We start from the raw sequence: 27,499 nt of genomic DNA, 5'->3' as shown, positions 1-27,499 counted from the left end.
CTCACAGGCTGTGGGTCCCAGCTCGCGGGTTGGTAGGGAACATCTCCCTTAGCGCCTCAGCACTCTTGATGGCAAAGGCATACAAGAAAACATGGAGCATGTCCTGTCTCTCATTACTGCAATTTTAAAATCATGTTGAGCCATTTCTGGATATTAACTCTGGGCAAGCCTTACCTGACACCTGGGACAGCCAGTGTCTTGAAGGGGCACTGAAGGACTGCACTGCCAAAAGGCCCCCCCACCAGGGTCTGGCAACAACCAAAGCTTCCCCAGCTCCACTCAACTATTTTGGAGACAGGGCTGTTTTTTGTAAGTCAAAGATTTAAATCCATCACCTGCTTGGAAAACATTTTGCAGCATTCTGGGTCCACAGCTGAAGGTGTGCATTGGTTTGACAGGTTCACTCAATTACATGATGTTTCTGGCTGAAATCTGAGAGGAGATGTATCGGTTTTTCTTCTCATCTCCTTGGTGATTTTCATGAGCTGAAACATCAATTGCATTGCATCCATTAGGTCTCATTCATGTCTCTGATCATTTTTGATGTTGTGAAATTTTTATAAGTTACATGAAATAGAAATCGAGTAAGTTCACTATTACTCAAAGATGACAGTGCAATCGAATATATTACGCTATACTAAAACATATAATTATGTTATACAAATAGGTTGCAAAGTTCATTGACAAAAATCAGCTGAGCGATTCCCTTCCAACAACCCCTATGCACTAGACACCATCTAGGTAACTTTTAGTAAATACAAAATATTTGCCCCAAATATAGCACCTTGCAAGACCACTGTAGCTATCAACTTCCCAATCTGTGGGAGGGCAAACTGAACAAACCAGCAAAACTGCAGATCAGTTTTGTTACAGAAGTCAGGATGGCTTTTAAAATTACAGATTCCTTTTAACATTACAGATCAGTGTTACCCCATCTCCATCTCCCAAGCAGTCCCCGGTTTCACGCCAGCTGCCCCTGCACTGATGCTGGGGCTCAGAAAGCAACCCCCAAACCACTTGCATTTATGCCAGACTTCACTGTTTGGTGGTTTTTTCATTGCAGGGAAGCACCTTTTGTGACCTCCATGCCATTAGCAGCTCCACTGGCAGCACTTCCAGCATACAAATATATAAAGCCGTGTCAGTCAAATGCACGTGCGCTGGCAGATCCCTCCACATCCCCATCTAAAACACCAAGGCTTCACAAAACCTTGCAGAGAAAACGTTCCACAGGTACTCACAACAGGAAGGGCACCTCCGTTCATACAGGGAATTGGATTAAGCCAAGGCAAAGGCTTCTCCGGACACCTTTGGGTCTACCAGCCCCAGTGTGAGCCCTGCTGATCTGAGGGCACATTTTATAATCACCAAGAAAGGCCTCCATCCCAATCATAAAACAGCCTATTTTCTAGTTGATTTTGGTCATTCTGCTCCTTTTAATCTCATCTGCTTTTGCATCTTTTTTTTTTTTTTTTTTAATTATTATTATTTTTGTGCTTGAAAATACCTCAGGAAGCAATAAAGCAGGGTGCACTGGAAGCTGCAAGGCAGCATCTCCTGGCGCCAGCTCTGGTGCAAAAATGGTGGGTATCATACAGAAGAAAAGAATAATCATATGTATACAAACACACATACATGTGCACACCCAGGAACAATCCCTTAATGATGCAGACCATTGACAATAATATTTAAAATCAGCAGAAACCACCACTGAGAAAAGCTGAGAAAAGCAGTTAAAACCTGTGCACTAACTACTGAACAACACAAAGTCCAAAGTGGCTTTGCTCTTGAAGGCTGTAGTTTAAATACACTTTAGAAAAGCCATAATTTTAAATTCCTATATTTGCCTGCCAACAGCTATTTCATTTGTGTCAAAATTACTATCCATTCTGAACTGCACAACTCCCAATGCATCTTCAGATAAAGAAATAATCACATGAAAATCAGAAGTCTGTAGTTAAATTTTATTTATCAGTTCTATTGTTAAATTACACAATCAAAGTCAGTGGATCGGCTTGTAAATCTACACAATAAGACAGCATCTACAGTGGAAATCAGTAGAATTTGATATGATTATGACAAAACGGTATCCTTATATTCGTACATCCCCTATATACAATAAACAGTATACACAAAGAAAATGCAACTAGTCTCTGTAAACCATGCACACCACAGCATAAAAACAAAATGCACCTTCTGCAACAGGCCCTCCAGCTCGCTCACGGTTAAGTCCTGTTTCCAGCAGTGCCTTTCAGTTTTAAGAGCGCATTATTTTCCCCCATAAAAAAAAACAAAATACAACAGAGACATCATATTGGCAACTGCAGTTCTCATTAAAAAGAAAAAAAAAGAAAAAAAAAAAAAGCTGTACATGACATTATTCTCTTTTCTGAGTTGCTAACGCAGGGTATTGGTTTGCAGCCGTGCTTTTCCTTTGCCCCGGGCAGGATTGCTGCCCACCCAGGTCGCAATACAACATCAGCTGTAACACAGCCTTCGGCTAACTTAGGCACGGAGCCTTGAGATGTTTTCAAAGCCTCCTTCTGCATTTCATGCCCCCTGCCCTCTTTGTGTATATAATATTACAGGCAAAAGGAAGTAGTGCAAGTGAGCCTTGTAAGCATCGTGTATACCGGGACGAAGAGTGCTGTTTCCAGGTGCCTCCGTCACCCAGCGCCGAGCGGGAGAGCCAAGCAGACACGCGCGCACCAAACGCGACTGAGCACGCAGACAGAGATCGCCCTTCAGTGCAAAGCTCAACAGCGCTGCAGGCTACGTACAAAATTTCTGAACTTGCTGAATTTATAACCAAAGCCTTACAGAGCTTTTTTTTTTTTCTTTTTTCTTTTCTTTATTTTTTTTCTTTTTTTTTTTTTCTTTTTTTTTTTTTTGCATAGAGATTATAGGAGTCCCTCACCTACAGCCCCATCTCCTCTCCCTGTTGGTCTTGGTGAGCCTGGTCCTGCTGGGGCCGATGGGGCGACAGCTCCAGCTCCAGCAGTGCCTGCGTCCTGTTTCACCATGCAACTTCTTCATACTGTGTAACTATGGCTATGGTAATACTTGTTTCCATCATTTTTAGTCATTGCTAGTCTGTCGTCACTAAGAAGGGCTCAAGAGCGTAAAAAAACAGCCCTATTTTCATATTGTGTAGCAAAGATTTACTGGAAGTAAATCCTAATTCAAGTGTAAATCTACTTCTTCAATTGAGCAATTCTCTTTATAATATTGCTGGGATTAGAGATTTTTATGACTTTTTAAAGACACTATACAAATATCCGCAACACAATTTCATCTAGTTTATATCACCAATTATTAAGGAATAATAAGTTCAGCATTATGTATTCTAATGGGTAAGAAAGACCTAAAATTAGATACTGTCACAAGATTATAATTGGTAAAAGGCTTTATGAAACATGAAGATGTGCTGTAACTTCTCCAGAATGGTTAAAATCATATTGACCTGAAAATTTCTGGAAATAATGTCTTTAACATAACATTGGCATTGAGTTCAGAAACTTTTTTTTTTTTTTTTTTTTAATATGAGTTAGATCAAGCTTAAAACTCTAAACAGCAGTAGGTAGAAAAAGTTTAAAATTTTAAATATTTATATAACTACAGAAATTACTTCTATTCCTTTTAAAAGCCAATATTATACATAAAACTAGTCAATATTCCTTCTAGACCTTTACTGTTCCCTTCATTGTCCATTCATTAACTTGGTAAATATCATAAGCAGTTGGTGGCCTTTGAAAACACATAAATAAAATTAAGATAAAATCAAAAGGAAAAGGTTTTGCTCATATACTGTATTGTGAGAGTATGTTAAATGCTCATTATTAGGAAATGAGTTTGCTTCCCAGATAGGTTTCAGCAGAGCATCATAAACATTTTCCAGCATCCCATTTTGTATTCATAACTAATTTAAGGATTTTTTTTTTTAAATAAATGTCCAAACAACCATTTCCGATGAGCTTACTTAGCTCCTGTATTTCATAAATAATCCAACAAACCTAAAAAGGACAATTTAATTACGCACTAGGATTAAGTGTTCCACGTACAGTACAACATTTACTGCAAAGGCAACTGCAAAGGCAACATTTTAACCTCTTTTTGCTTCAAATATTTAAGAAGCTTAATTTGTCTGGACTACTCTGTCGGCTCCGATTTGGGTGTTGGGTTGGGTTCTGCTTTGCTTTCAGTGTCCAGCCAGTCTCCTGAGAAGCTCCCCCCACTACCGCCGCCACCGCTCCACGTTCCCTATGTAGTCAGTGCTGGAGCTGTTTTCGCCCTGCTCTTTCAGGTGCGCCTGCTTTGCCCTCAGGATCTTGCGCTGCTCCTGGCGTTTCCGCCGTGCTTCCTGGTGCTCCTTCTGCCGCATGTACTGGTACCGCTGCAAAAAAAGGTCTTTTGCATAATCGTACAATTCCATGTCTAAAAAATTGAGGGCCTCGATGCGCTGCTGAGTCTGCTCGTCTATCTCCACGCTGGAGGCCCTTGTGCTATTGTACTGCGTGAACGGCGAGATGAAGTTCATGTTAAAAGTTTTCTCAAAGAGATACTGAGTCTTCCTTTGAAATTCAGTAAGGCCGAAGAAGGCCATGCGCTTCAGGTTCTCCTTGGCACTGTCTAGCAGAACCTTGTTTCTCTGCTCCTCTGGCATGACCGACAGGTTGTAGCATCCCACCAGGCTGAGATCGGACAGCATGCGGACCTGGCGGTTGTTGGCAAGGTTGTAGGGGCAATCCATGAACTCCTGGAGGGAGCAGCCCGACCAGTCGTCCCCTGTGTAGCAGCTGGGCAGCTCCTCGGTGGTCGGGGATCGCCCGTCGCAGACATGTAGGGACGCTTTCCACGTGGCTCCTCGCTGGACGTGGCGCCATTCGCTCAAGTATCGGGAGACAGGGTCACGCAGGATGGTGATATAGTAGAAATTCCTGCAAAGGGGAAAGAGAGGCAGAGCATTTAGTCTCCTGCGTCTTGAGCACACGGCATATCAACACTCAAAATCAATAGAAACTTGGAGATGCACTTAAGATGCTTTCAGAAATCCTGCTGCAGAGTGCTCCTCTGTGTGCTCACCTCTCTGAGGTGAAGGATAACTGAACAAAGTCCCTGTGGGGGAACAGAAACAGTGATATCTGCACACGGATTGCTCTGCTTGACGGGTTTGCCTCTACACAGGCTGAAGGGAACCCCGAACTTCCATCTGTGGTGGGCTGCCCGCGTAGTAACATGCTCACGCTGGGCACTAAGAGATGCCCTCCCATGACCCACAATGGCATTATCAAAACATCTCCTGTGGTGGAAGCCCGGGCCCAAGCAAGCACTGGTAACTCTGGCTTTTCCATGGCCACATCACTTAAATCCCCCATCCAGAGGAGCAGCACAGGCTGCTCCCCAGTCATGTGGGAGCTTCATTTGAGAGCAAAGCGTTGTTTTGTGCACAACCAAGCTGGGGTGACAACTTTCTGTTGCCTGCAAAGCGCTGCTTATACGGCTTGTCACGGTGAGCAGCTGTGGGTCTGAGCTGCACAGGCCCTACAACAGTGCTATGCCTGCAAGGAGAACATTTCCTGTAAGACATTTCCTTTCCAGATAAATGGGATGTCCCCAGAAGACCCAACCTCCTTGAACTGAAACGAAGATCACAGAAAAGCCCAGGCAAACACCATTTTATCCTCCTGCTTTCACCTGATACAAAGATGAGAGAGGATAGAGAAGTAAATAACAGGAAATTAAACGGTGCATTACAGTGCTTTGTAACAAAAGATATTCCGAGGGAAGTGGAGGCTTTTGTTCAGAGCAGCAGGATGGTGGCACACACGGGGAGGCTGCATGCACGGCTGTGACATGACAGCACGTGCCAGGGCAGCACCAGAAGCGCTATGGGCTGGGCATGGGGAACATCCCTGCCCAGTGCCCAGAGATAGCAGGACGCCCTGCCACACAGTACTGTCAGGGTAAGAGCAATCTGCTTCAGTAAACTGAACTGAAGCAGCTCAATAAGCAAATTGTCCTGCCAGGGAAGCTCACTCCTCCAGGATGAGGACACAGAGCAGCATGTGCCCAGCAGCCCCAAGCCCCCAGGCTGGGACTGCCGTGTCCTGGGTGCTGCGTGAGGAGGAGATGGGATATTTCTTTGCTCTCCAGGAGACATCGTGGCTGGCCACCCGCAACCAAGCCTTTGTTCCCCATCGTTTCCTTCAGCAGAAAAGCCACTAGATGTCAATGTTTTACAGAAAATTGTCTCTGGGTGAACTCAAAAATGAATCACAGCCTCTGAAAGCACCCAGTAGCACTGGGGACAGGAATCAGAGAGAGTCACCATTCCCCTTCTCTTTTAGAGCATCCAAGCTTATAAATGATTAAATAAATGGAAAGTACAATAAACTTGCAAAACCAAATACAGCCAAGGAGCCTGATAAAGCATCAGTGGCCGACACAACGGCACCTCATGTCTGGAGCGCCAGGACGCCACGATCAGCACTGCCACGTGTTTGCAGGCTCACCCTGGCACTGCTGCAGCCACCCCGGGCTCTGAGGGCTTTGAACGCAAAAGCAAACATGTTTGGTGAGCCAAGGCCCCTGCCACGGTCCAGAGGAAGGTAACTTTTCCCAAAGTCTCATTGCAAAGCGTGGGCACAAAGAACATCTCCAAGGCAAACCCAAGCCCCTTCTTTAACAGCTGCCAGAACTCCTCACAGTTGGATCCAGTTTACTACCACCCTGCACTAAAATAATGACCTGATCCCTCAAGCAATAGCAAGTTAGTACCAGAGTTGTGGCATGCCTATATATAACATATAGTAAGAAGCCTTGAATGACCAAAGAGGCTGAAGCAAAGCCCTGCTTACCCTCTGTACCAACTGGCCCGCTTTTGCACCATCAGCGGTTCGAGGAGGCTGGGAGCAGAGCAGGATGCAAGAGCAGGGTGCTGCTTGCTGAGGGATGCGGCCAGCAAACCCACAAGCTCTAAGGTCATCACAGCAATCGATGGGGAGTTAATGCAAGAAGGAAAACAAATGCTGAGCCAAGATCAATGCAGTGAGCATTTTATCATAGCTCAAATTCTTCAGCCTCTCTCCTTTCGTGCTCTTTGGTCATAGGCAGTGACAAAGTGCCTCTCTTTGCTGCTACTGTAAAAACAAAAGAATGAATAAAATGTGCATGTTGGTGGAAGAAATTGTGTTGTAATGGATCACCATCACCCCAGGTGGCCAATTGCCTCATCCAGGCAAGTATCTCCATCAGGACCTGTCACAGCAAGTTGAAGGAGACCAGGTGAAGGAGGCTGAACAAAGCCGTTTGCTCAGCTCTGCAGTGAGGATGGACGTGGCTGGGCTTCCTCCAGCACCTCGTGCTCAGAAAACCAGGCTGTGGGCAGACTTATGGGATGCCCACATCACCTGCTCTGAAGCACAGTACCCTACAAACAGGCCCAGCACTGTACTTCTTCGTTATGCCATGTCATACTTTGCTTTGTCAGCTGCTGGGCCCATCTCAGCTGCCTTGTGCATTTCTCCCCTTCCTCGGTCTCCTTGTCAAAATTCTTCTGGAAAAGGCACCATTCCTTCTGGGAACACCAGCTTTTGGGTTAGCCCTAAGCCACACTGATCAAAGTTTGAAATCATGGCAGCTCCAGAAAAGCAGCCACGCTGCTGTGCGTTTATCTGAACTGAGCTTCAAAAAGTCACAAACGCTTTAATGCACCATCGAGTAAGAGCTGTGCCAGAGACAGATTCGGCCATCAGTGCTCAGAACATCCTTCTGCTGCAATTGGGAGGCAGATTCAAAGCTTTGCAATTATTTTTAGCTCTGTACGTAACAGCTTGTTCCCTCTGCTATCTTAACAAGGGGGTGTTGAGCTCCTGCCCATTCCTTGAAGCTTGTGCTTCAGAGCCCGAGACAACATGTTTGCAGGTAGAGCTCAGACTTCACTGTGAATCATCCCTCCAGCTTAAAGAACTGCCCTCTTCAGAAATACAGGTTTCCTAATAAAGTTTAGTTGGGTGTCTATGAAGAAGAGAACAAAGGTTGCTCGCAGGCAACTTAGAAAGTAGGTTGACCCTGGGGCCACCAGGAATCTGTGATGGTACGACAGTCACTTGTTCCTGCTAGCTCCCTGCACGCAGCTATTTCCTGAGGACCGCGAGCACTGAGCAGTCTCACGATGCCGAGTTTGCTCCCTGTGCTAAATCAACTGCTCTGCTTATCACATCATTGCAAGGTTAAAGCGAAAGCATTTTTGGGAGCAATGAACTATTTGCACACGATCCATTTCTGTAGAAGAGCTCAGAAAAGGTCAGAGTCTCTCTTCAGATAAATGCCCAGCTAATGGCTCACACACCCTCCACCAGGGCGAGAAAGCTGCAACGGGGAAGTGGTGATCCAGAAGGTCCCACACCACACCCCTCTTCTGCCTGGGCTCTGATTCAGCTTTATGCACAGCCCTGGCATGGAGGGCCTCTTTACCTGCCCTAAGAGAGCAAAAAACAAACCAGCTCCCAAAACAGCCCTGGTGCTGCCTAGAAATAGGAAATTCTTGGTGCTTTGGTACTTCTATCACGTGTGGGAAGATTTTTGCTAAAAGTGACCGAGCAGAGCACACAGTCAGTGCGCAAACCTGCTTTCAGCTGTCCAGTGCCTCAGCCCACAGCAGCCCCCTCTCCTTCCTGCACAGACCTCAGAGAAAATAAGAAGCAAACTGAAACCTCAAAGACCTCCGGTGAATCTCTCTGAGGGGTTTATTGAGATGGAGCCATCTGCTCTCTTTGAAAGATAATTCTGTGGTCATATAGTGCATCTGTGCCATGCCATTCCGCACATTCCCCACCTCTGCCTAGCACAGGGGCTGAATGAGAATCCTTCATTTTTATTTTTTCAACCTAATGATTTTTTTAAAAAGCATCCTCGTAGCAAGCTTCTAAAAGCAACATTAAAGAAAAAAAAAAGGCAAACTGAAGTCAAATTGAGGAGGTGCGAACCCCCAGGGGATGACAGCACTGAATAAAGTCAGAGACTTCAGAGCACATAGGGAGTTTGCAGCTCCCTCTCTCCTGCTTTGCCACCCCATCATGGTAAAAAAAACTACTGACAGCTGAGCAACCTAGGGTCTGGATTCAGCACCCACCTAGGAGCTTTACCTATTGCAGCTGTTCCCAGGGAAGGGCACCTTAACCCCAATGGAAAGGCTTCAAACCACTGCTCTGGGGTCCAAGAGAACAGTAATTCCACAAGGACTACAACTAGGGGGGGTTGGCTCCACCCAGATGAGCCCCTTTAGGTCCTGCTGGTGCTCAGGCAGAGGATTATCGATCTCTGTCAGAGGACAGAGGCTGTTTAATTGCTCTTTGAGGCAGAGGAAGACTGGAGGTCGGGTGCTGGCAGCTGCCATGCCTTCAGCCTGGAAACCTGAGCCTGGCTTGATGGAGCCGTGAGCTAAGAAGCATGAGATGGAAGCTGAAAGCTAACCACCTACTCAACATTACATCCATTAGTGTACAGATAAGCAGGGGAGGGACCGAGTGACCTTCTCCCATTTCCCCTAAGAGAGGAGGCTGTAGCAAGAGGGGCTCCCAAAGGCTACAGAGGGGAAGAAACCGACAGCCCTTGCACGGGGAGCACTGCAGCCCTGACATCCCACTCAGACTGTGCCCGGGGGAAAGGTAAACCAGGACAACAGAGCTTTGGTGCACGGCTGAGGAAGCAGAGCTGTGATTAGCAGGGGGAAATACTGGGGCAGTCCCAGTCTCCCAGCAAAACTAAGGCTACCCTTTAAACTTGCTCAAGCACATCAGTTTGCACCTAGGTCAAGCTCATCCAGGTGGCAAGCCCGGCTAAGATGGTTTGGACATGCAGATGAGCTCATACAATAAATGGGAGGCAGTTTTGCAAAAGTGTTTCCAATGCTTTGGTTGAAAAACGGGGAGAAGGGGAAATTTGGGAATGTTTCCTGTTCTAGGAGATTTATTTTTTTTTCACGGTAGGTCAGCTTACAGACTTTGTGGTATATTAACAGGGCAGTGAGAAACCCAGTTACACCACAGGTGAGAACAGACTTTTTGAAAGGAAAGTTTCCTTTGAACAGAAAGGGCAGGGGCAGAGGGGAAGATGAGATTTGTATCATGTCCAACAGAAAAGCAAATAAAATGAAATCAAACCCTGCAGCAGGGATTCTGCATATGAAACTGAGGATTAAGTACTGAGCTACTGAAAAAAGAAAAATAATCATATGGTTGGTGACTCGGCACCAGAAACAATGTGCAATCAACCAGATTTGACTAATGGTACAAGGACGACCAACATCCTCACCACCCTCCCCATAAAACAAACTAATTTATAAGAGTATTCTTTTAATCTTTAAAAGCTGAGCTGTTTTTTTTTTTTTTTCTTTTTGAGACAGCAACTTTTCCTCTTCTGTAGTTATCTGATGAAACGAAGATGGTCCTACACATGGGTCCAGATCCTTTCTTTCCTCCACCACCACACCAAAGCCCCGCTGCAGCAGGCTCCATGCTCTTCCCTCATCCTGCACCATGTGCAAAAGGTTTGTGCATTGCATAACCTCACAGCGTAGCTATGGAAGGTCAGAAACACCAGCGGTGCTAGTCTCACAGCACCACAGGTTAGAAATCCTCCACGTGCAGCTCCAAAGCTGCCAAACCCTGCAGTTGATGTATTTTAACTTTCAGTAGATGGGGCACGAGGCCAGTGTGGCGTAGGTCTCCCTTGCCCATCCATCATCCCCACCACGTCTCCAGGAGAAGTCAAACTCAATTATATCAGGCCGGGTGCCCAGAGCCTGTCTCCCGGTAGGTGAGGTTAATTCCCATAAAGAGTGGCCCACTGAGAATTTGATTTGCTAATACTGCAAATTGTTCCTCAAAGAGAAATACCCCTGCTGCCTCGTTTGTTAGAGGCAGGCATCTGTTTGGAGATCGCTCAGAGAGAAGCAAAATGTTCATTTAATACTGTGACTCACTCTAATCCTTAACAAACTGTGTCACCTACAGACACAATTGAAAAGATGGGGTGAACATCCTGGTGACAGCCCTTCCTGCTCCGACCAAGCATGCTTGGGAAAACCCCTTCATTCGTAAAACCCCAAACGTGAGTACCACTTCCCGGCTGAAAGATGCCCACGCAGGACAGTTTGCAGAGGCTAGGCCAAAATATTTGGCAAGCTCTCACACACATCGCTGGGAATCAAAATGCTTGCATCTACTCCAGATTGGTCCCAGATGCTTCACATCAGTGATTTGGATGACAACAGAAGCAGCAGCTGAAAAGCATCACCCACCCACTTCCCACAGTGCTTCCCTGTGCTCCCAAGCCCAGCAGATGAGGGAAAAAGCCCTGCTGCTGACTGTGGCAGCACGGAGGGAGGCTGCTGTGCTCCCCGGGAGCTTCGGGAGGAAGCTCTCACACCCAGCATCCCACGGTGGCAGCATGCACGGAGCAGGATCCTTGGAGCTGGTTTGCTGCCCTCGCTCTCTCTCTCCCCTCTCACCTCCCCACCCCAAATCCACTGCTCTGTCTGCTCCCCAGCAGCCTCGATGCAGTGGATGCAGAGCAGGCAGGCCAGGAGCAGGGCTGGTCCTATTGCTTTAGCTATGAAGTAAGACACCTTCATTCCGTCATTTCAAACCAAATGCCCAGATCTGCCTCGTCCGAAATTCAAAGTACAGCAAAATCAAGCTGTATAAATGACGCCCTATCAAAGAAGTACATCTTGAAAGTGCAATGCAAACTTTTTTTTTTTCTCCACAAGCAGTTCCTACAGCAGTGGTTAACGCCACCACCTGTTGCAATACCTGGCAGAGGTGCTGTCAGAACGGCAGCAGCATTCCCTTTTACAGCCATTTATAAGGTCAAATATAAAAATTATGGGAAAGAGGAGAAGGAGGAGGAAAAAAAACCACTCTTCTCTGCAGCAGTCTGCAAAACTACACACACATGGACTTATATTCCTTTACTCTGGTCTCAGTATGGCACAGGAGAATCATAACATGCATTAGCTCAGAACAAGGGCCTAGGAGGAAAGGAGATAAGTATTTCAGAACTGTGAATTAAAGCCTTTAGCAAATGTAAATTTACATTTCCTCTAAGTAATCATTATGTTTTCACTTCTATCAGCACCCAATGAATCACAGAGATGTTTTGTCTAGAAACACTAATGGTGGGGGTAGGAAGCCAGCAGCCTACCCACAGTAACTGCAGCAGGAGAAAAATGCCAGAGGAACCCATAAAAAGGAGCTGGATTTTGCAAGAGCGGCAATTATACCAGCCCATCATTGCCCATGAAATTATCAAATGGGAAAGATTTGGAAAAAAGCAGCACTTCAGGCACAGAGGAAGGCAGAATTTGAAGATTTTTTCAGTTCAAGGTACCTGTTCATATATGTGCAGAGCTGGTACCTGGAGCACAAGTATACTGAAAATAAGGTTTTAAAGAAATAAAAAATATGCAGCCTCACACACACACATGCTCCCAGCTACCCTCACACACAAACTAATTGTCCACAGCATTGCCTGCGCAGGGGAGAGCTGCCCTGCAGATTTGCCAGAGTGGTATTAATTTCATAATTGCCTGTATTATTAAGATCTCTGCAGGATACCCTTGCACACAACCAATTCAGCAAGAACAGTAGCCTTTTTCACTTTTTTTTTTTTTTTTTAGTGGTGGATAAAAAGAGAAGCAAGCTTCCATTTTTAGACTCAGCAAATAGAAGAGTGACTCAGCGGCTGGATCCGTCCCCGAACTCGCCGCCTCCACCCAGGAACCTCGCACGGGAAAGGTGGCAGCGCCCAGACCCATCCACCCTGGATAGGCTGCAGGGAAAGGGGCTGAAGCGCCTGTTGGTAACCCCCATCTCCCACCACCACCTACCCAGAGCAGCAAAGCTTCCCACTACATTAATTTCATTACACGATAGAGGTGTCTGGATGGAAGGCAGCAGTGGTGCTGAGGCAGCCCGCTCTCACTCTGTACTGGGACCCTGGAGCTGCACGTGGGAGGTAAAACCCAAAGGAAAGAGAGGAGCTGGCAGAGGAGCCCCAGCTAAGAGCATGTCGTGCTTCCCCCCTTGCTAGGTGCTGAGCTGTAGTGATGCTGAATTTGTGGGGTGTGCCTCCAGCAGCATGCAAGGTCTTGGCTTTTTAAAGCGCCTTTCTCGCCCAAGTCAGTTATTCCTTAAAAAAGAGGTTGCAGAGCACAATCCTGCCCTTAATCCACGCTAGGAAAAACACAGGTGTGGGTGATGTCTTTAGGAAAATTCACCAACTGAAATCCACATAGCACCAGGAACACCTTCCCACTCCCCGTGCAAGGAACCACACAGACACTGCAGCACCATCCCTGGCCCCAGGAGCTGTGTCACACAGCACCTCCCCGTTCTCTCTTATGGATTTATTAAAAAGCACAGCAGACCTCCCAAAATGAAAAGGGCGGCAGGCTAGGCTACGGTGAAAGAGCTGGTGAATAACCACAGGATGTTGCTATAAATCAGATATTTACTACAGTATTTACCCTATCTAAATGCTGTTGCAGGAATTGGTTTCAACTTGTAACTGATATTTCTGTGGCGTGGAAGATAGAGGTTTGCAAAGCCGACACTCCATAAGCAGCGGTTTACAGAGATGGAATAGTGGCAGTTTTTCATTTTCCAGAGTCCGCTCACCCTTCCAAAAATCTTAATGCCTCATTGATTCATAATACAGTACATAAAGATTTCATTTTTTCCTGCCCACAGTGATATATTATGGAGGCAATCTATTTTGCCACTGAAAAGTTTGCTTAGTAGAAAAATTTGGAGTTTTGACATTCAGGAAATTACAGTCATCTGTAAAGCACGATTGATATGCCAAGGCTAACATTTTCATTGCACTTATGGAGCCAGGATAACTATGCTAAGATATTTATCATATTCTAAAAAAATCCAGATTCTTGTTTATAAAAAGTATATATTTAGTATTAAAGAAGAAGGTTTCATCCTTATATTCACACACATTTTAGATATACCTTAAATGCGCTAAGCCACATACTCTCTGACCAGATGAAAATACTTAAATAATTTAACTGAAACCAATACTTCAGAAAGTTTCTGCTTCGTGGTGACTTGTCAAGTGGCATGAAAAGCAGCACAAGGGATGGGGACTGCTGCTCGGAACCTGTCACCAACAGCCACACAAACAGGACACGTGAAACTAAAGATTAGTGAACCCATTTTACATGTAAACTCTGCTGTTAATATTGTCTAGGAACAAGATGGTGTAGAGGGCCCCAATCTCAGCTTGCCACATACATTTGTCTTTTTTGTGAACGTATGAATGCGTATTTAGAAGCTGTATCTATCCTATTTCCTCAGCACTCACTGCAATTTCCTAATCACTGCTTGAATCACAGTAACATGCCTCCCAACTGCTTCGTATATAAAAATATGTACTGCTCAATGGCCCAGCCTCAACACTTGAGAAATCTTGGAGCTTTCAAGATCATACACATTATCTTCAAGAACTTCATATATCCCACAATGGGGAATTAACTCCAGAGAGGTGTTTATAAAATCATTTGTTACTATATCAGATCTAAATCAATTCTCTTCAATAATACATAAAAGATCAAGGTTTGGCTCATGTGAGAAAACATAAGGCTGATGTTCATTCCTTCACAAGCCATTTGCAGATAATCTCTCATATGCCAGTTAATGTAGCTCATGATAGGTTACACAAGAATGCTTTTAAAATCAAAAGTGAACGTATATACTGTATAATAAAAGCACATTAATGCCACTTATATTTTGCTTGTCATAATTATTGGACACACAGAAATGCAAGGAAAAATCTTTCATGGTCTTTCTAAAATTTTGTCAAAGGAAGACATCTATTGAAAATGTATTTGAAATGTAATTAATGAACTGATACTAATATATTCTCATTCTTATTGCTGAAAGGGGCTGAGGAATGGACAACATATTTATAGCTGAAGCTTGCTACAATTTTAATTTCAGCTTTCATTGATTTCATTTAGCACCACAAGACTGTATAATGAAGAAATCTGTATCAATTGAAAATACCAAGTGTGCTCCTGCCCCACTAGGGCACTTCAGTAATATCACGTAATGAAAGGGGATTCTCATTTAATTGAATTGGAAATGAAACACATATTAGCTAAGAAAACTTAATCAGCGCAATAATATTAAAATGGGCCACTCAGACAAACTATTCTGATTAAGTCACTTGCAAACATTTCTGTAATCATCACTGAGACTTGTGGCGTTAATGATTTAAACTCACTTTTCTACTCTAGGGAACAAAACTGTAATTTCATGGTAGACAATTAGAATATTTTAAACCTTCTCTTACACATTACAATAGTCTCCTGGTAAAAGCACAGGACCCAATCCTGCAAGGCAATGTCCAGAGCCTCACCATAGAAGGAACCTGCGTGAATGCCAGCGTGTCATCAAACTGATTGATTTAAGCCAGGAGACAGCCCAGAAAGCACCTTGTGCTCACTTGCTGGTGAGCCCTCCTGAAGTACTCACGGCAGCTCCTTTGCTGACTTCATCTTTAATCTTGACTAGTTGCTGATAGCACACACCAATGCACCGTAAAGCTGTGAGCTTTAAGTATCTCCCAGCAGACCAGGATTTTAAAAATCTCACTCACCCATAGTTCACATAAATGGATTTAAAATGTTCACGGAATAGCAGAATGCATTTCTAATAAAACTTTGCCGATGTATTTGTTGTGCCAAAGCTCAGCTGGGAGACGTTTTTATTTCAGCTAAGCAATCAAGAATTTCCAGATATCACAAGAGGAGCAGAACATCCCGTTTCCGATGTCTGCTCATTCCACCACATACATTTAGTAAAAGCATGTTTTACTTAGTCCGAATTAGTTACAACAATGCCCTTAGAGAGGCACTTTTGTGGAAAATGGCACTTTTGTGGAAAATGACACTTTTGCTTCTTACACAACCCTGAACCAATGCAGGGATATGGCCACCACGTTGTGTTGACAGGAGGACCGTCTACACAGTCCAAGCGCGTGACATGCCTGGGAAGCAGAGCCTGAGCTGGCAATACCTAATCAAATGCTTTCCTGGTGGTCAGCGAAAGCACATTCAGCACAGATATCAGCTAAGACACATTGCGTTCTTATGGATTTCAGATGCCTCCTACATTGTTCATTAATCTCCAGCATTAAGATGTTCAAAATCCTATTTCAGGACAGCCAAAACCTAATTCTGGTTTTGCATCTTTTCAGTGCCATGGAGCAAACTTCAGCCAAATTGGCAGCTGCCCTGAGGTCAATGCAAAGAGGAGACACAGCAACCTGTGCCAGCCGAGGAGAGGAGCCCAGCTCCCTCCTGCATGAGCTGAAAGGGTGATGACTGGCATTGCTGGGCAAAAACCACTCGAATGCACAGCCCACAAACAACACCGCTTGCTCTGCCTCTCTCGCAGTGAGAACAACACAAAGATGGACCAAAACCTGACCTTTTCCTGAGCATCCTCTTGCTATGATTCTTAAGCCATGAGCCTGCTGTGCTCACTATCCTCAGCTTCCCAGGCAGAGGGCTAACCAAATAGATGGTGTTTTGAGCCCTTGGCCAGACCAGCTGGAGAAGTCTTGCTTACGATAGTTGGCATATCCTTAGAAACACCCTAAAAACAAACTGATTGCAACTGAAGCCAAAGCAAACCTACCAGCCAGAACAAAGCCAGGAGAGGCACCACCAGCCCAGCCCCAGCACAACAGCCTAACACAAAATAAACATCTGGTCGAGAACCATCCATGTGTGTGGAAAAGGCTGCAAGTCACCCCGTTGGCATCTCTATCCAGGCTGCTCACATTCCTACTGATGCTAAAGGGAAGCAGAGAGATCTAGCTAGAGAACTATAGTCCTCCTCTTTGAGGACTTTCTAAACATCAAATGAGCCCAAGCACTGAATGAGTGCATTGAATCAGCACATACTGTACTTCATCCAATAAACCACAAAAATCCAGCATTATTCAGTGAGGTTCACAGGTCCTTCCAAAAGAAGCTGCAATTCTTCCTATCCCTCCACCCTACTCTTCAAAATATGGAAAAAATGAGAAAACACTCCTCTATAAGCAGCAGCAAATGGTTCAAAATGGCATAATTCTTATCCGTGAGCATCTTCTGAATGATTTTCAGAAGACACAGTTCTACTCCTGCATGGATTATATGCTGGCTAAAAATGTGTGTGACATTTTAATTATCAAGTACAAATGTTACTGCAAGCAAGCAATGAAACAGATGGTGTCCTGAATTTTACAGTACAGCCACATTTTCCAGCTCAAATTTACAGTTCACCAATCAGGGAGCTTCAAGTCCTGACTTTACTGCGTTTCCCCTCAGCATCTGAACCACTGCAACCAGCGATGCTGGGAGTGCAGTTTTGGGAGCAGAACCACGACACAAGTCAACTTCCTCCACGCGAACACACAATCTGTTTCCAATGAGGAACCAAAACGGAGCACAAATCTATCCACCTTAAAAACATGGCATGCATGAAGTGGGAGAGTCCTGTTGCCTTGGAAAAAGAATAAAGAGATGAAAGAACAATTGCCCTGCTCAAGGGAGCAAAGAAGGAGACCTTGCTACTTCCACCTCAGTGAAGGACTTCCTTTGTTTAACTCTGTGCTTCCTTCAGTGAACCCTGCCTGTATCAGCTACCGGACCCTAGAGCTCCTCCTCTTCCCCTCTGCTGTGTTCTGTGGTCCTCTTGAAGGGGAAGGGACACAAGTAGATGTGTGTCCCTTCAGGACCTGTCAACGCAGAGTCCCACAACACCACGGGATCAGAGAACAGCATGCATTTCTGTCACGCATTTTTTTTTTCCTCTTTTGTTACCAAAACCTATCTATTTATACAAATGGAGAAACAGGAGCCGCAGGAGAACGTAAGTACAAGTGTCACACAACATGGAGATGGGGAAGGAGGACTTGGGGTCCCCTTCAGCTGATCACAGCTCCCCGGGCATGTTCAGCTCTGTCTGCATGTTATCTGTGATGGATAGCCACTGACCCTTGTCAGGTTGGTTCTGTCCTGTGGCTTTCACAGATCTTCTGTAACCCCTTACTGAAAACAACAAAGAGGGTGAGTGCTCCAGGGCTTAGAGCACCATGGCAAACAACAGGAGCTCATAACCCAGCTCAAGCAATGCAGGAGACAGCATGTGTCCAGTGACAGTGGGGAGGGAGCTGCAGCAGCTTCTTCAGAGTTCCAGTAAGAAATAGGATGAGTTTTTGGCTATCACTGTCCTCCTTGCAGCCAGGCTATTTCCCCTGTCAGGCTGAGGAACACGCACTGCCCTTGCTGAAGGCGCTCCTGTTTTAACAGGCTGTGGCAAAACTTAATCTCTGAGAGCTTTCCTGCTAGCCTGCTCCATTCATCTTCACTACTGCAAGCCTAAAACACAAAGGGGAGCCACTGCCTGGGTTTACAGCATCACTGCTGTAATTACCACGAGGAAACATTTTCTGGGAAGGTGTCCCAGAATATAATATGCTGAACATTTCCTCTCGCCACTCACAATACTGAGTAATAACCCCTTCTCTCAACATCAGCACTCGGCTGCCTTCCAGCCACCTCTGGGAGGACGAGCACGCTCTCCTCGCAGTGCCCAGTCTCCAGGGATGGACACGGAGCAAAGCTGTTCCCACTGGCTGCTCACAGACATAAAAGCACAGCCATCCCTCACCTGACAGCTACTTCTTAAGAAGAGGGTGAACAATCCTCTTCCTTCTTTCACATTTCACCTTCTTGCAGACATTCCCTGTCAGGTGCAAGTACTTGTGCAAAGACAAGTGGCAAGGTGAGATACTGTATGGCCAAGGCACAGCCCCTTTGGGATCCCAAGCTCTTTCCATTTTGCTTAGAAATGCATCCAGGAACAGAATTTTGGAGGCGTGGGGGCTGACACCAGCTCCACAGCCAGACAATCATCCTTGGTTCACCCTGCTAGCTGGAAAAGCATTTCCTGTGAGGGCTTTGCCTTTTGCATGCATTCTTGCTGTCACTTAATCCAACAACATGCTGGCACCCAGAGCTGCAGACGGCGAGGTCCGTGGTGCTCTTTCATGCCCACCCTGGGGACTTCTTCCTTAGAGGGAGGCAAACAGGGGGCTTGCAGAGCTGGAGGGAGCCAAGGGCAGAGTTTGCCTTGGAGCACAGGTGCTTTCACAAATGCTTCTCCCCTGAGTAACAGGGAAGCCCACCTGGGTCTTTGTTACCAGGGAGAGAAGCCAAAGCACCGGCTGGCACCACCGACACTGGGGTGCAGTCTGGTTTGCAGCAGATCGATGCTGTCTTGTTTGAACTCAGCAGACGGGCGCTCCAGAGGATGAAGAAGCACATCACAACAGTGCAGGTTCTGCTCAGTCACGCCGGCAGCTGGATTGCCCAGATAAATAAACCTGAAAATCAACTGCTTCTGAGGGACAATGGCCTCTTCCTAGGTGTCCATTCCTGGAGGGGTTAATCTAAACCAATCTAATTTCTTCCTCAAATTGCACAAAATCCAATAAGCGCCAGGCAGCAGTGTCTTTTCCCATTTAGCAGATTAAGAAACTGTGTTCTACTGACTTTATCTGAACAATTCATTCCCACGAAATTACACTGGGTTTTGAACCTGAGGTTGATACACTCCATTATATCCGCAGGCTGAGCCATCCGCTGAGAGGCCAGATTAATGCACTGCCAAATGCCACCTGAGCAAGGTTTTCTGGTGAAGCGTCCAAGCAGGGACGTGGACACGAGCAGCAGGGTGCAAAAGGTCTCCCCCCTGCTCACGGCAGCTGCGATTTGTGCCAGGGCTCAGCAGCATCTTTAACTACATCTCAGCCCCACTGTCATTAAAACAGCAGCACCTGCATAACTCATTTCAACATACTGAGACTGGGCTTCTCTTCACATTATTTTAAACAAAATGACACTTTCTCTAGACACTTAAATGCGTCCCAGTCTCATCGCATCAACAGAGGAAGCATATTTTTTCTGTTTATGTGAAAGGTGATATTGGATGCATCATACATTGAATCGTTTGCTGGCTTCCTCTCTCAACATAAATAAGAGGAAAGAAAGTCAGAGAAGATTGATTTTAAAGATGTATACATATGCATGCCCATTCTCTAACCTAGAACATTATTAAATTCTTTCATATATTCATGTGAGGACTGCAAAAGATTGTGAAAGTAGAGATGTTATCATTCATACTTTCCCCAAGTAAGGATTAGGGAGCTTTTCTTCTAATAAAAGCTATACATTTGAATAATACACACCCATCCAAGCTCTGGTTAGTACCAGCCAACACACGTGGGGCACACAGCTCACATCCCAGTGTTGTGGCACAGACCTGCCTGCAGCCCAGGCGTTGGACCTGGCTGCCCAGAAGAGCAGGAGCAGGATGGAGCGGCTTTGCTGGTGCAGAGCAGGCACGGAGCACATGCTGAACGTCTGCCTGCAGCACAGGGTGCTACAGCAGCAGCCCAAAGAGTGCAAGACTGAGCAAGAGATCTCTTATGCTTGTCAAAGCATTGACCTTTTCACAGCTATTAAATGCTTTTTAACTTGTGCAGCTTCCACAGGTCTGAGCATCCTCTGCAGGTCCCATGCGCCCCATCCAACCACTTCCCAGCCCTAGCAGAGCTGAGCCCCAGCCAGGCCCTACCTAAGCTACATGACCCAAAGGCGTTGCAGAGATCTGCTGGATTGCAAGTGATGCTAAATTCATCTAAACAGCTTTATTTATGAGTGGTGTTACATCCCGCTTCCTGGGCAGACAGATCTGCCACTAGAATTGCCTTTTTCTGCCTGCAGAAACTGTAAGTCTGCATCAACATTACATGATTATTTTAAAGATGTTATTTAGATAGCTGCATGGTAATGTGTATGTACACCAACCCCAGCCTTGCAGAATTTGCATAGCAGAATTTTTATCACGCTTCTTAAAGATTAATAATTTAAAGCAAGTTGTAACTGTGCTAAGATTTAGTCTTACGTTTTCATCACTGCTTTATATTCTCATAAATATCCAACATTCCCAAGTATATAGGAACCTGAAATGGTATTCAAGAGGAAAAACTGCAACCAATATATCTTCCATTTATGGAATTGAATATAAGATCATATTCAAAGTGCTGCATTTACTGTCTGATTTTGAATACATAAAATATATAGCCATTACAAATTCACCTTTCATTGCAAAGCTTTGTTCTTGTAGTGACATAACTTATTGCCAGATTAGAGCCCTAAGTATAGCTAGACCGTTTTTCATCTTCTCCGTTCCCACAAACACGACTCGGAGAGACAGGTCATGCTCTCTATCAAAGTTGTGCTTACCACACAGCAATATTGCAACACGTCCCATTATAGTTATGTCTGCAGAGACTGTGAGCACAGACTTGGCTGCAGGCACCTCCTAATGGAATTACATAATTGGAGGCATGTCATCTAAATCTGAACAAATTGGATTCCCTTGTCATGCACTATTGAATCAAAACGGAAAGAACACTCCACGCTGTTATCTACGGTAAACCAAAGACGGCAAATCCGGCGTCACTAATATTTTGATAATGTGATGTTTATTAAAAATGGGGCGGGAGGAGGAAAAGAGGAAAGGGTTCACGTAAGGCATGCCAGCATCGCGTTGCATGCAAAAATGAGCTCATCTAAGGTTGGTTTCAGACTGGGAATTACATTAATGGCTTATGACGCTTGATATGTTAGAAGAAGCAATGGCAGAACTATGCAAGGTCTGTAGGAGCCAGGGGAATGGAAATGAGGACACTTCAGGCCCTTCCACCATCCGCTTTGGGAAAAGCAACAACCACCAAGCTGTTTTCTCAGCCCCTGCTCTACTGCTGTTCCCTCCCACACCTGGTAAACAGTGGTTTGGTGGCATTAACATTCACATCTGACAACCAAATTCTCCAGCCCTTGTAATTCATAAGCATGGCCTGTTTTTAGGTTTACAAGTATATCAACTTTAATTTGGAATTACTGAAGGAATCATAACTAGGGAACGATAACTGAGCTTACTGAACTGTGCATTCAGGGCAAATTTTCACTGAGCGCTCAGCTCGACCTCCAGCTCTGCACGTATGAAAGAACAGAGGCATTAATTACATTACCAGAATCACTAATCAGCTCACTGCATCTTTACATTTCATCAGCTACTGCTGGTGCAAAATCAAAGGCTTTTTTCCTTTAACTTGGCTCTCCAATCCTCACCACGATATTTCCATGCACACACACGCATTCATAAAGAAAAACACAACACAACAACGAATTCGGATGCCTTGCAGAATTCACAGTTCTCCCAGTTAATTACTGGAGGACTTGGGCTCCCCAGCCTGCACTGAGCCATCAAGGGCATCCCGAGGATGGAGATGGGGACCCGAGGCAGCAGCGTGCAATGAGAAGGGGAAGGCAGCATCCCAACTCAGGCCCAAGGCACACAGGGGTTTGGGCAACCGGCCCGCAGTTCGGTGGTTTCTGACAGCAGGAGGGGTTATCTGCAATCCAACTCAAACAGGGCTAGCGCACTGCAGAAATTCAATTTTTAGGATTACGTCAGCACACTGCACTTTAACTACAAAGGTATCGGCTGCTTCTGCCCCCCACCTCCAGCAATACTGCATTTATGCAGTAGGTGTGCCAACACCTATTTATATTCGGTACGAGGGAGAAACGCTGTCAACTCACCAAATTACCTCGCGTTGCAAGAGCACACAGCACACAGCAGGGGGAGAAGTGTTAACTACCTACCTACCCTTTGCCTGCAGATCAACACTGAGAGGAGTCAGCTAAATATTTACTTTGCACTACCAGGGGCTGAAAATCTTCCCAGGAGCTGAAGGGCTCAGTGGCAACACCGGGCAGCCCAGCTCCTGCCAAGCATCCCTCTGGCAACAACGTGGGCAGAAGTATGCTGAGTCCTGGCTCTACAGTTCGTTGCAGAAGTGACCCCTCAAAGCTGTAGCCCCCAAATTCTCTAAGTGGGTGTAACTGCCAGCTATCGTAAAAAGCCATTAATCCATACAGACGAAGGAAGCACGAGAAGAACAAGTGCTGCTCCAAGGTCCCCAGCTCTCCGCCATTCAGCCACCAGGTTGCTCCAGCCCCGGCAGCGATGCTGTCTCATCCTGACTCCTTGGCTGCTTCAGCACCAAGCTCCTGGAATCACTCACAGCACACACCAGCGTGTCATGGAAAGTAATAAATGTCACAGGGCTCCCACAATGGGCAGAGAAGCATTAACAGGAGAGCTCATGCTCCCACTGGGACTGTCCCACGGCTGCTGAAAAATGGTCATGTCATCCTGCTTTGACGGCTCACACAGTCCAAAATACTGTACTAATATTTAGCGACACTTCTAGATCTAAAGCAGGGGAGAGGGGACAGGAAACATCACCAAGCAGCCCGGCATTTTGCTAGAGTTGGCAATACGTGGCACATCTTAAATCTACAGATTACTAAATTACATGGATGCTACCTGATCCCTAAACATAATCAGGATTAACTCCAAGAAGTTTCAATATTTCCTACAGGAGCATTTGCTGTGCAGATTTGCCCACCCCAGTACTGGCCTGCAGGAACTACACCAAAATTCCCTGATTCCACAGCTCTGCACTCCCCTCACATCTTGGAAGTTGTTGCTAAATAAATTGCCAAGCATGTTTACCTGTTCCTGCCAGGCTAACAGTATCACAGTGGAGTCAACCGACCGCAGCGTACACCCAACCAAACCGGATTACTGCCTGCAGCATCCCCAATTCTTTTATCAAGCCATCTTTCATTAATCTCCAGCTCCAGCCTCCTCTGCCACAAAGCTGCGACCTTCCTCCTGCGCCCATCTCCATGGAGACCAGCTCTCCAGCCCGATGGCACTGCTTCGCTTCCATTGACCAGAGAGATCCCCTGCAGCGACTGTGGCACATGCAAAAGATCCGAAGGACAGCCTAAATTACACAATACATCCTTGTGTCTTCATGTCAAGCACCAGCCTGTTGCAAAACCTCAGCACATCTGGTTGCACAAACGACCTCGACCACGTTGCAAAGGCTGAGCCTTGCCGGGGCTGGATGCTGCTGTGCTCATGTCCTCGAGACACACAACTTACACCACCAGGCAACGTGTGCTCGACACCGTCATGGCACGCACAGGCTGCTGCTGTAGTTAACAAGCCAGGGACTGAACTGGGGAACCTCCAGGATGGGGAACAGCAGGACTGCATCTGCCATTGGAGCAGGGAACTGAGGCTGCTGCAGGCTTTTTATCTGATCTGGCCTAGGCGGAGCCAGGGCAAACAGGTTACGAAGCTCATTCTTGCACTCAGCTTCCTTTATGTTAGCAATATCAGTTCATAATTAATATATTACAACTAATTAATATCACTAATTAATGAATCAAAGCAAGGGCAGGGAGATAGGAGAACATTATTTTTGATAGCTGTGAAATGCACTAACAGGAGCCAGTTGGGAAATGACTCCTCTCTATGGGGAGCTCTTGCTAGTTTGATTTTCAATCAGAAAAGCTCTAGTGAATATTTAAAGAATGAATTATTATAAGAATAGAATGAAGAAACGCTATCAAGCACTTTGCATTTCCACTCTAAGAATAATTTAGAATACTAGGAGAGGAGGGGGAACATTTCCAAACAATTATCTGCCAGAAATGTTTTAAACTGATTTTTTTTTTTTTTTTTTATCAACAGCTTTTAACATTAAGCAGGTCTAACAGACCAGGTCAGCTCGTAAGAGCCAGTAAACCTTTCTAAAAAATAGCCCTGCTGGAATTACCTGCCAAGAATGCAGAATTGATCCTAGGGCCTATTGATAAATAGGGCTTTTATACCCCAGCCTTGGGATGACCAAGCCAGTCACAATGTCCATCGGCCTCATCACGGGTCACAGTGGGGCTGCCACCATGTTGCAGACCCTCAGCAAAGAGCCACAAATTGGTCCTGTTCCCCTCTTGTCATCCATCCTCCCCTGCCACTACGATCACAGGAGCCCAGGCTCTGTTCAGCACAATGGTCCGTGTGGCGGAGGGATGGGGAATGCTTCAATTATGCCTCAGTAAAATCTCTGCTTGGGAAGAGCCATGCTGGAGCGGGGTCTGCACACTAGCACTTGGGGAGAGAAACCCTGAGGAATTGCCCCAAGAGTCCTCACCCCTGGGGAGAGCTGCACCAGGGCTCTCAGGCTCCATCACGGCCAGGCTGGGTCCCCCTGCAGTGCTGCTGGGGGAAGCTGCTCACCCCCAGTGGTGGGACCCAGCTGGGTGAACGCTGGAGATAGGTAGGGTGGTGTTGGGGTTACACAGTAATAACAGCTGGTTAGGACAATAAATTAGCACCTAATTAACAGGAGCGGAGCGTTGTCTGCAAAACACCGAGTTAATGGAATAGGGAAAAAAAAAAAAAAAAAAAGGTGGGAAAAAGCTGCTGCTATGAAATGGAGATTACTTTAGAAACTACTTTGTCAGGGACACACCTTGGAAGTTGTGGGTTTAAAAGCAGGAGGAAGAGAAGTGCTTTTGTGGAGGGAGACTTCCCCAATCATTGCCCAAGGTCAGGATTTGTTTCCCAGGCAGGCAGCAGCCTGCAGCATCACCGTGTGATTAAGCACAGACTCCCCACACCAGGCAGAAGGGGCTGTAGCATCTTGGAAGCTGCACGTGAAAGGCTAAGGTAAGCATTTGGGATGCAGAAAATATATTCAGGACAAATATTTATTGGGTCAGTAGTTACTAGTGAGGAACAGAAGCTATAAAGTGGAGATAACAAGGAATAATGCTGCCACAATGGGAAACTGCACTAATGACTTAACAGCTCTTTGCACCTCTCTCTAAAAACCTCCTAAGGGAAATCTCTTATTCAGTGCTGAAGCAGCAGTGGTGTAAATCTGCTCGTCATTACATCTGACCCTGCTGCACTCCCTGCAGCTGCTCAACCTGCTACCTTACAGCCCCTGTGCTCACCAGACCCCGTTGCTGGCTGCTGCCTCCCGTTATGCCAGGTCCCAGCAGGGAGGGACAGGAGTCCCCTGGGCTCGGGGACTGGGCAGCGATACAGGACTGGCACAGGCAGCAAAGGTGACCTGCACCCTACCCAAAGCCCATCACTTGCCACAGGACCATGCACAGAAGGCAAACGCAGAGTAAGCACCTCTACCAGGCAGGAGAGACAAAAACTCAATTAAAAAAAAAAAAAAAAAGGCAGTTTAACTGTCTTTAATTAATATTCCAAACTACATGTAAGCCTTTAACACACAGCAGGATTGCAGTGAAAGATTTATGAGATTGGTTCACCTTTCTCGAGTGCTGCCTTGGGTCATCAGCACAAACTTATCAACCCATGTACCGGCGGAGAGCTAGAGTGAGAAGAGAAGGGTAACATCTGCAAGAATGTGATGTGACCTACTTTTACAGTAATTTGAATGCATATCTGAAAAAAAAAACAAAACTAAAATTTTAAGGGAGAATTATAAATCAAGGCATGACAGTAAACAAGTAATTTGTGAAGTTGTACTGTCTACTCAGTACAAACAAGAGATTCATCAAATAATAAAATACTACTTTAGAAGAAAACAAGCACAATTATTTTATAATTACGGCTGCTCTAGTCTTCTGAGGGCAAGAAACCTTCCTACCTCCATAGAATCATAATCAAGACTCATCAAAGTCCTGTAAAAGCAAATCAATATCTGCTCTTGGCAGGACGAGTTAATTAATACTGGAGTGTTCTCCTGAATGCCTCCCTGGCTGTCAGTCTGAACGGGGCGAGTACAGCTCTTTCTGAATGCTCTACACAAAAGCACACAGCACCATTGCAGCTGGGGGTGGCAAAGGTTGCCACGTCCCTGCATGCCCAGACACACAGGTACCCTGGCCCTGCATGGGCTGTGCTCCTCTCCGTAAAGGGCACGGGTGTCCAAGCATTCAGAATCAGTACAGAGCAATCAACGCCACGCTCATCTGGATCGTTATCTCCACCAAAAGCAAGGCTTGGGGGGAGATGACTCAGGCGGCACTAGGCAGCTAATTTTCTGGTTTATCTGCCACCACAGATGCTGGGAAATCAAAGCCACATCCATTTCACCATCACTGCACTAGCAGAGCTGATCGCTGGTTACGTCTGGTTATCTAACGTGCTGCCACATCACACATTAGACACAAAAGCTCATTGTTATCAGATAAATGACTCGCACTCTGCCCCTCGCCAGCGATGGCTCAGTGGGTTAATACTCTGCGAGAGACTTTGGAGATGCCACTTCAAATATTGGCAATCAGAGCACAAGCTTTCATCATTCCAAGGTAGATCCACTGGAGCACCGTGCCATTTACTGGATGCCTGTTCAATTTTATTTTTTTTTTTTTTTTCCTTCTTATGAGACCTTTAAAGCCGAGGTCTTGTCTGCCCTCTGTGATTAGCAAAAAATTTCACAGCCTTCCTGAAAG

The 27,499-nt window shown here is 45.8% G+C and overlaps 1 protein-coding gene across 1 annotated transcript in view; it reads right to left on the bottom strand.

Annotated features, from left to right (window-relative positions):
- Positions 1–1,949: 1,949 nt before the first annotated feature.
- HS6ST2 (heparan sulfate 6-O-sulfotransferase 2) overlaps positions 1,950–27,499 on the bottom strand; it is a 128,839-nt gene continuing 103,289 nt past the window's right edge. The window contains exon 2 of the mRNA XM_082771008.1: positions 1,950–4,937. Within this exon, the coding sequence (XP_082627134.1) occupies positions 4,235–4,937 (703 nt within the window). The 3' untranslated portion in view covers positions 1,950–4,234. The remainder of the gene's footprint in view (positions 4,938–27,499) is intronic.

Source organism: Aythya marila, assembly GCF_965140915.1.
Source record: "Aythya marila genome assembly, chromosome: 13".
In the NCBI taxonomy this organism is placed as follows: domain Eukaryota; kingdom Metazoa; phylum Chordata; class Aves; order Anseriformes; family Anatidae; genus Aythya; species Aythya marila.
Note: the sequence above shows the minus strand (reverse complement) of the source record. Positions and strands in the feature narration are given on the sequence as shown.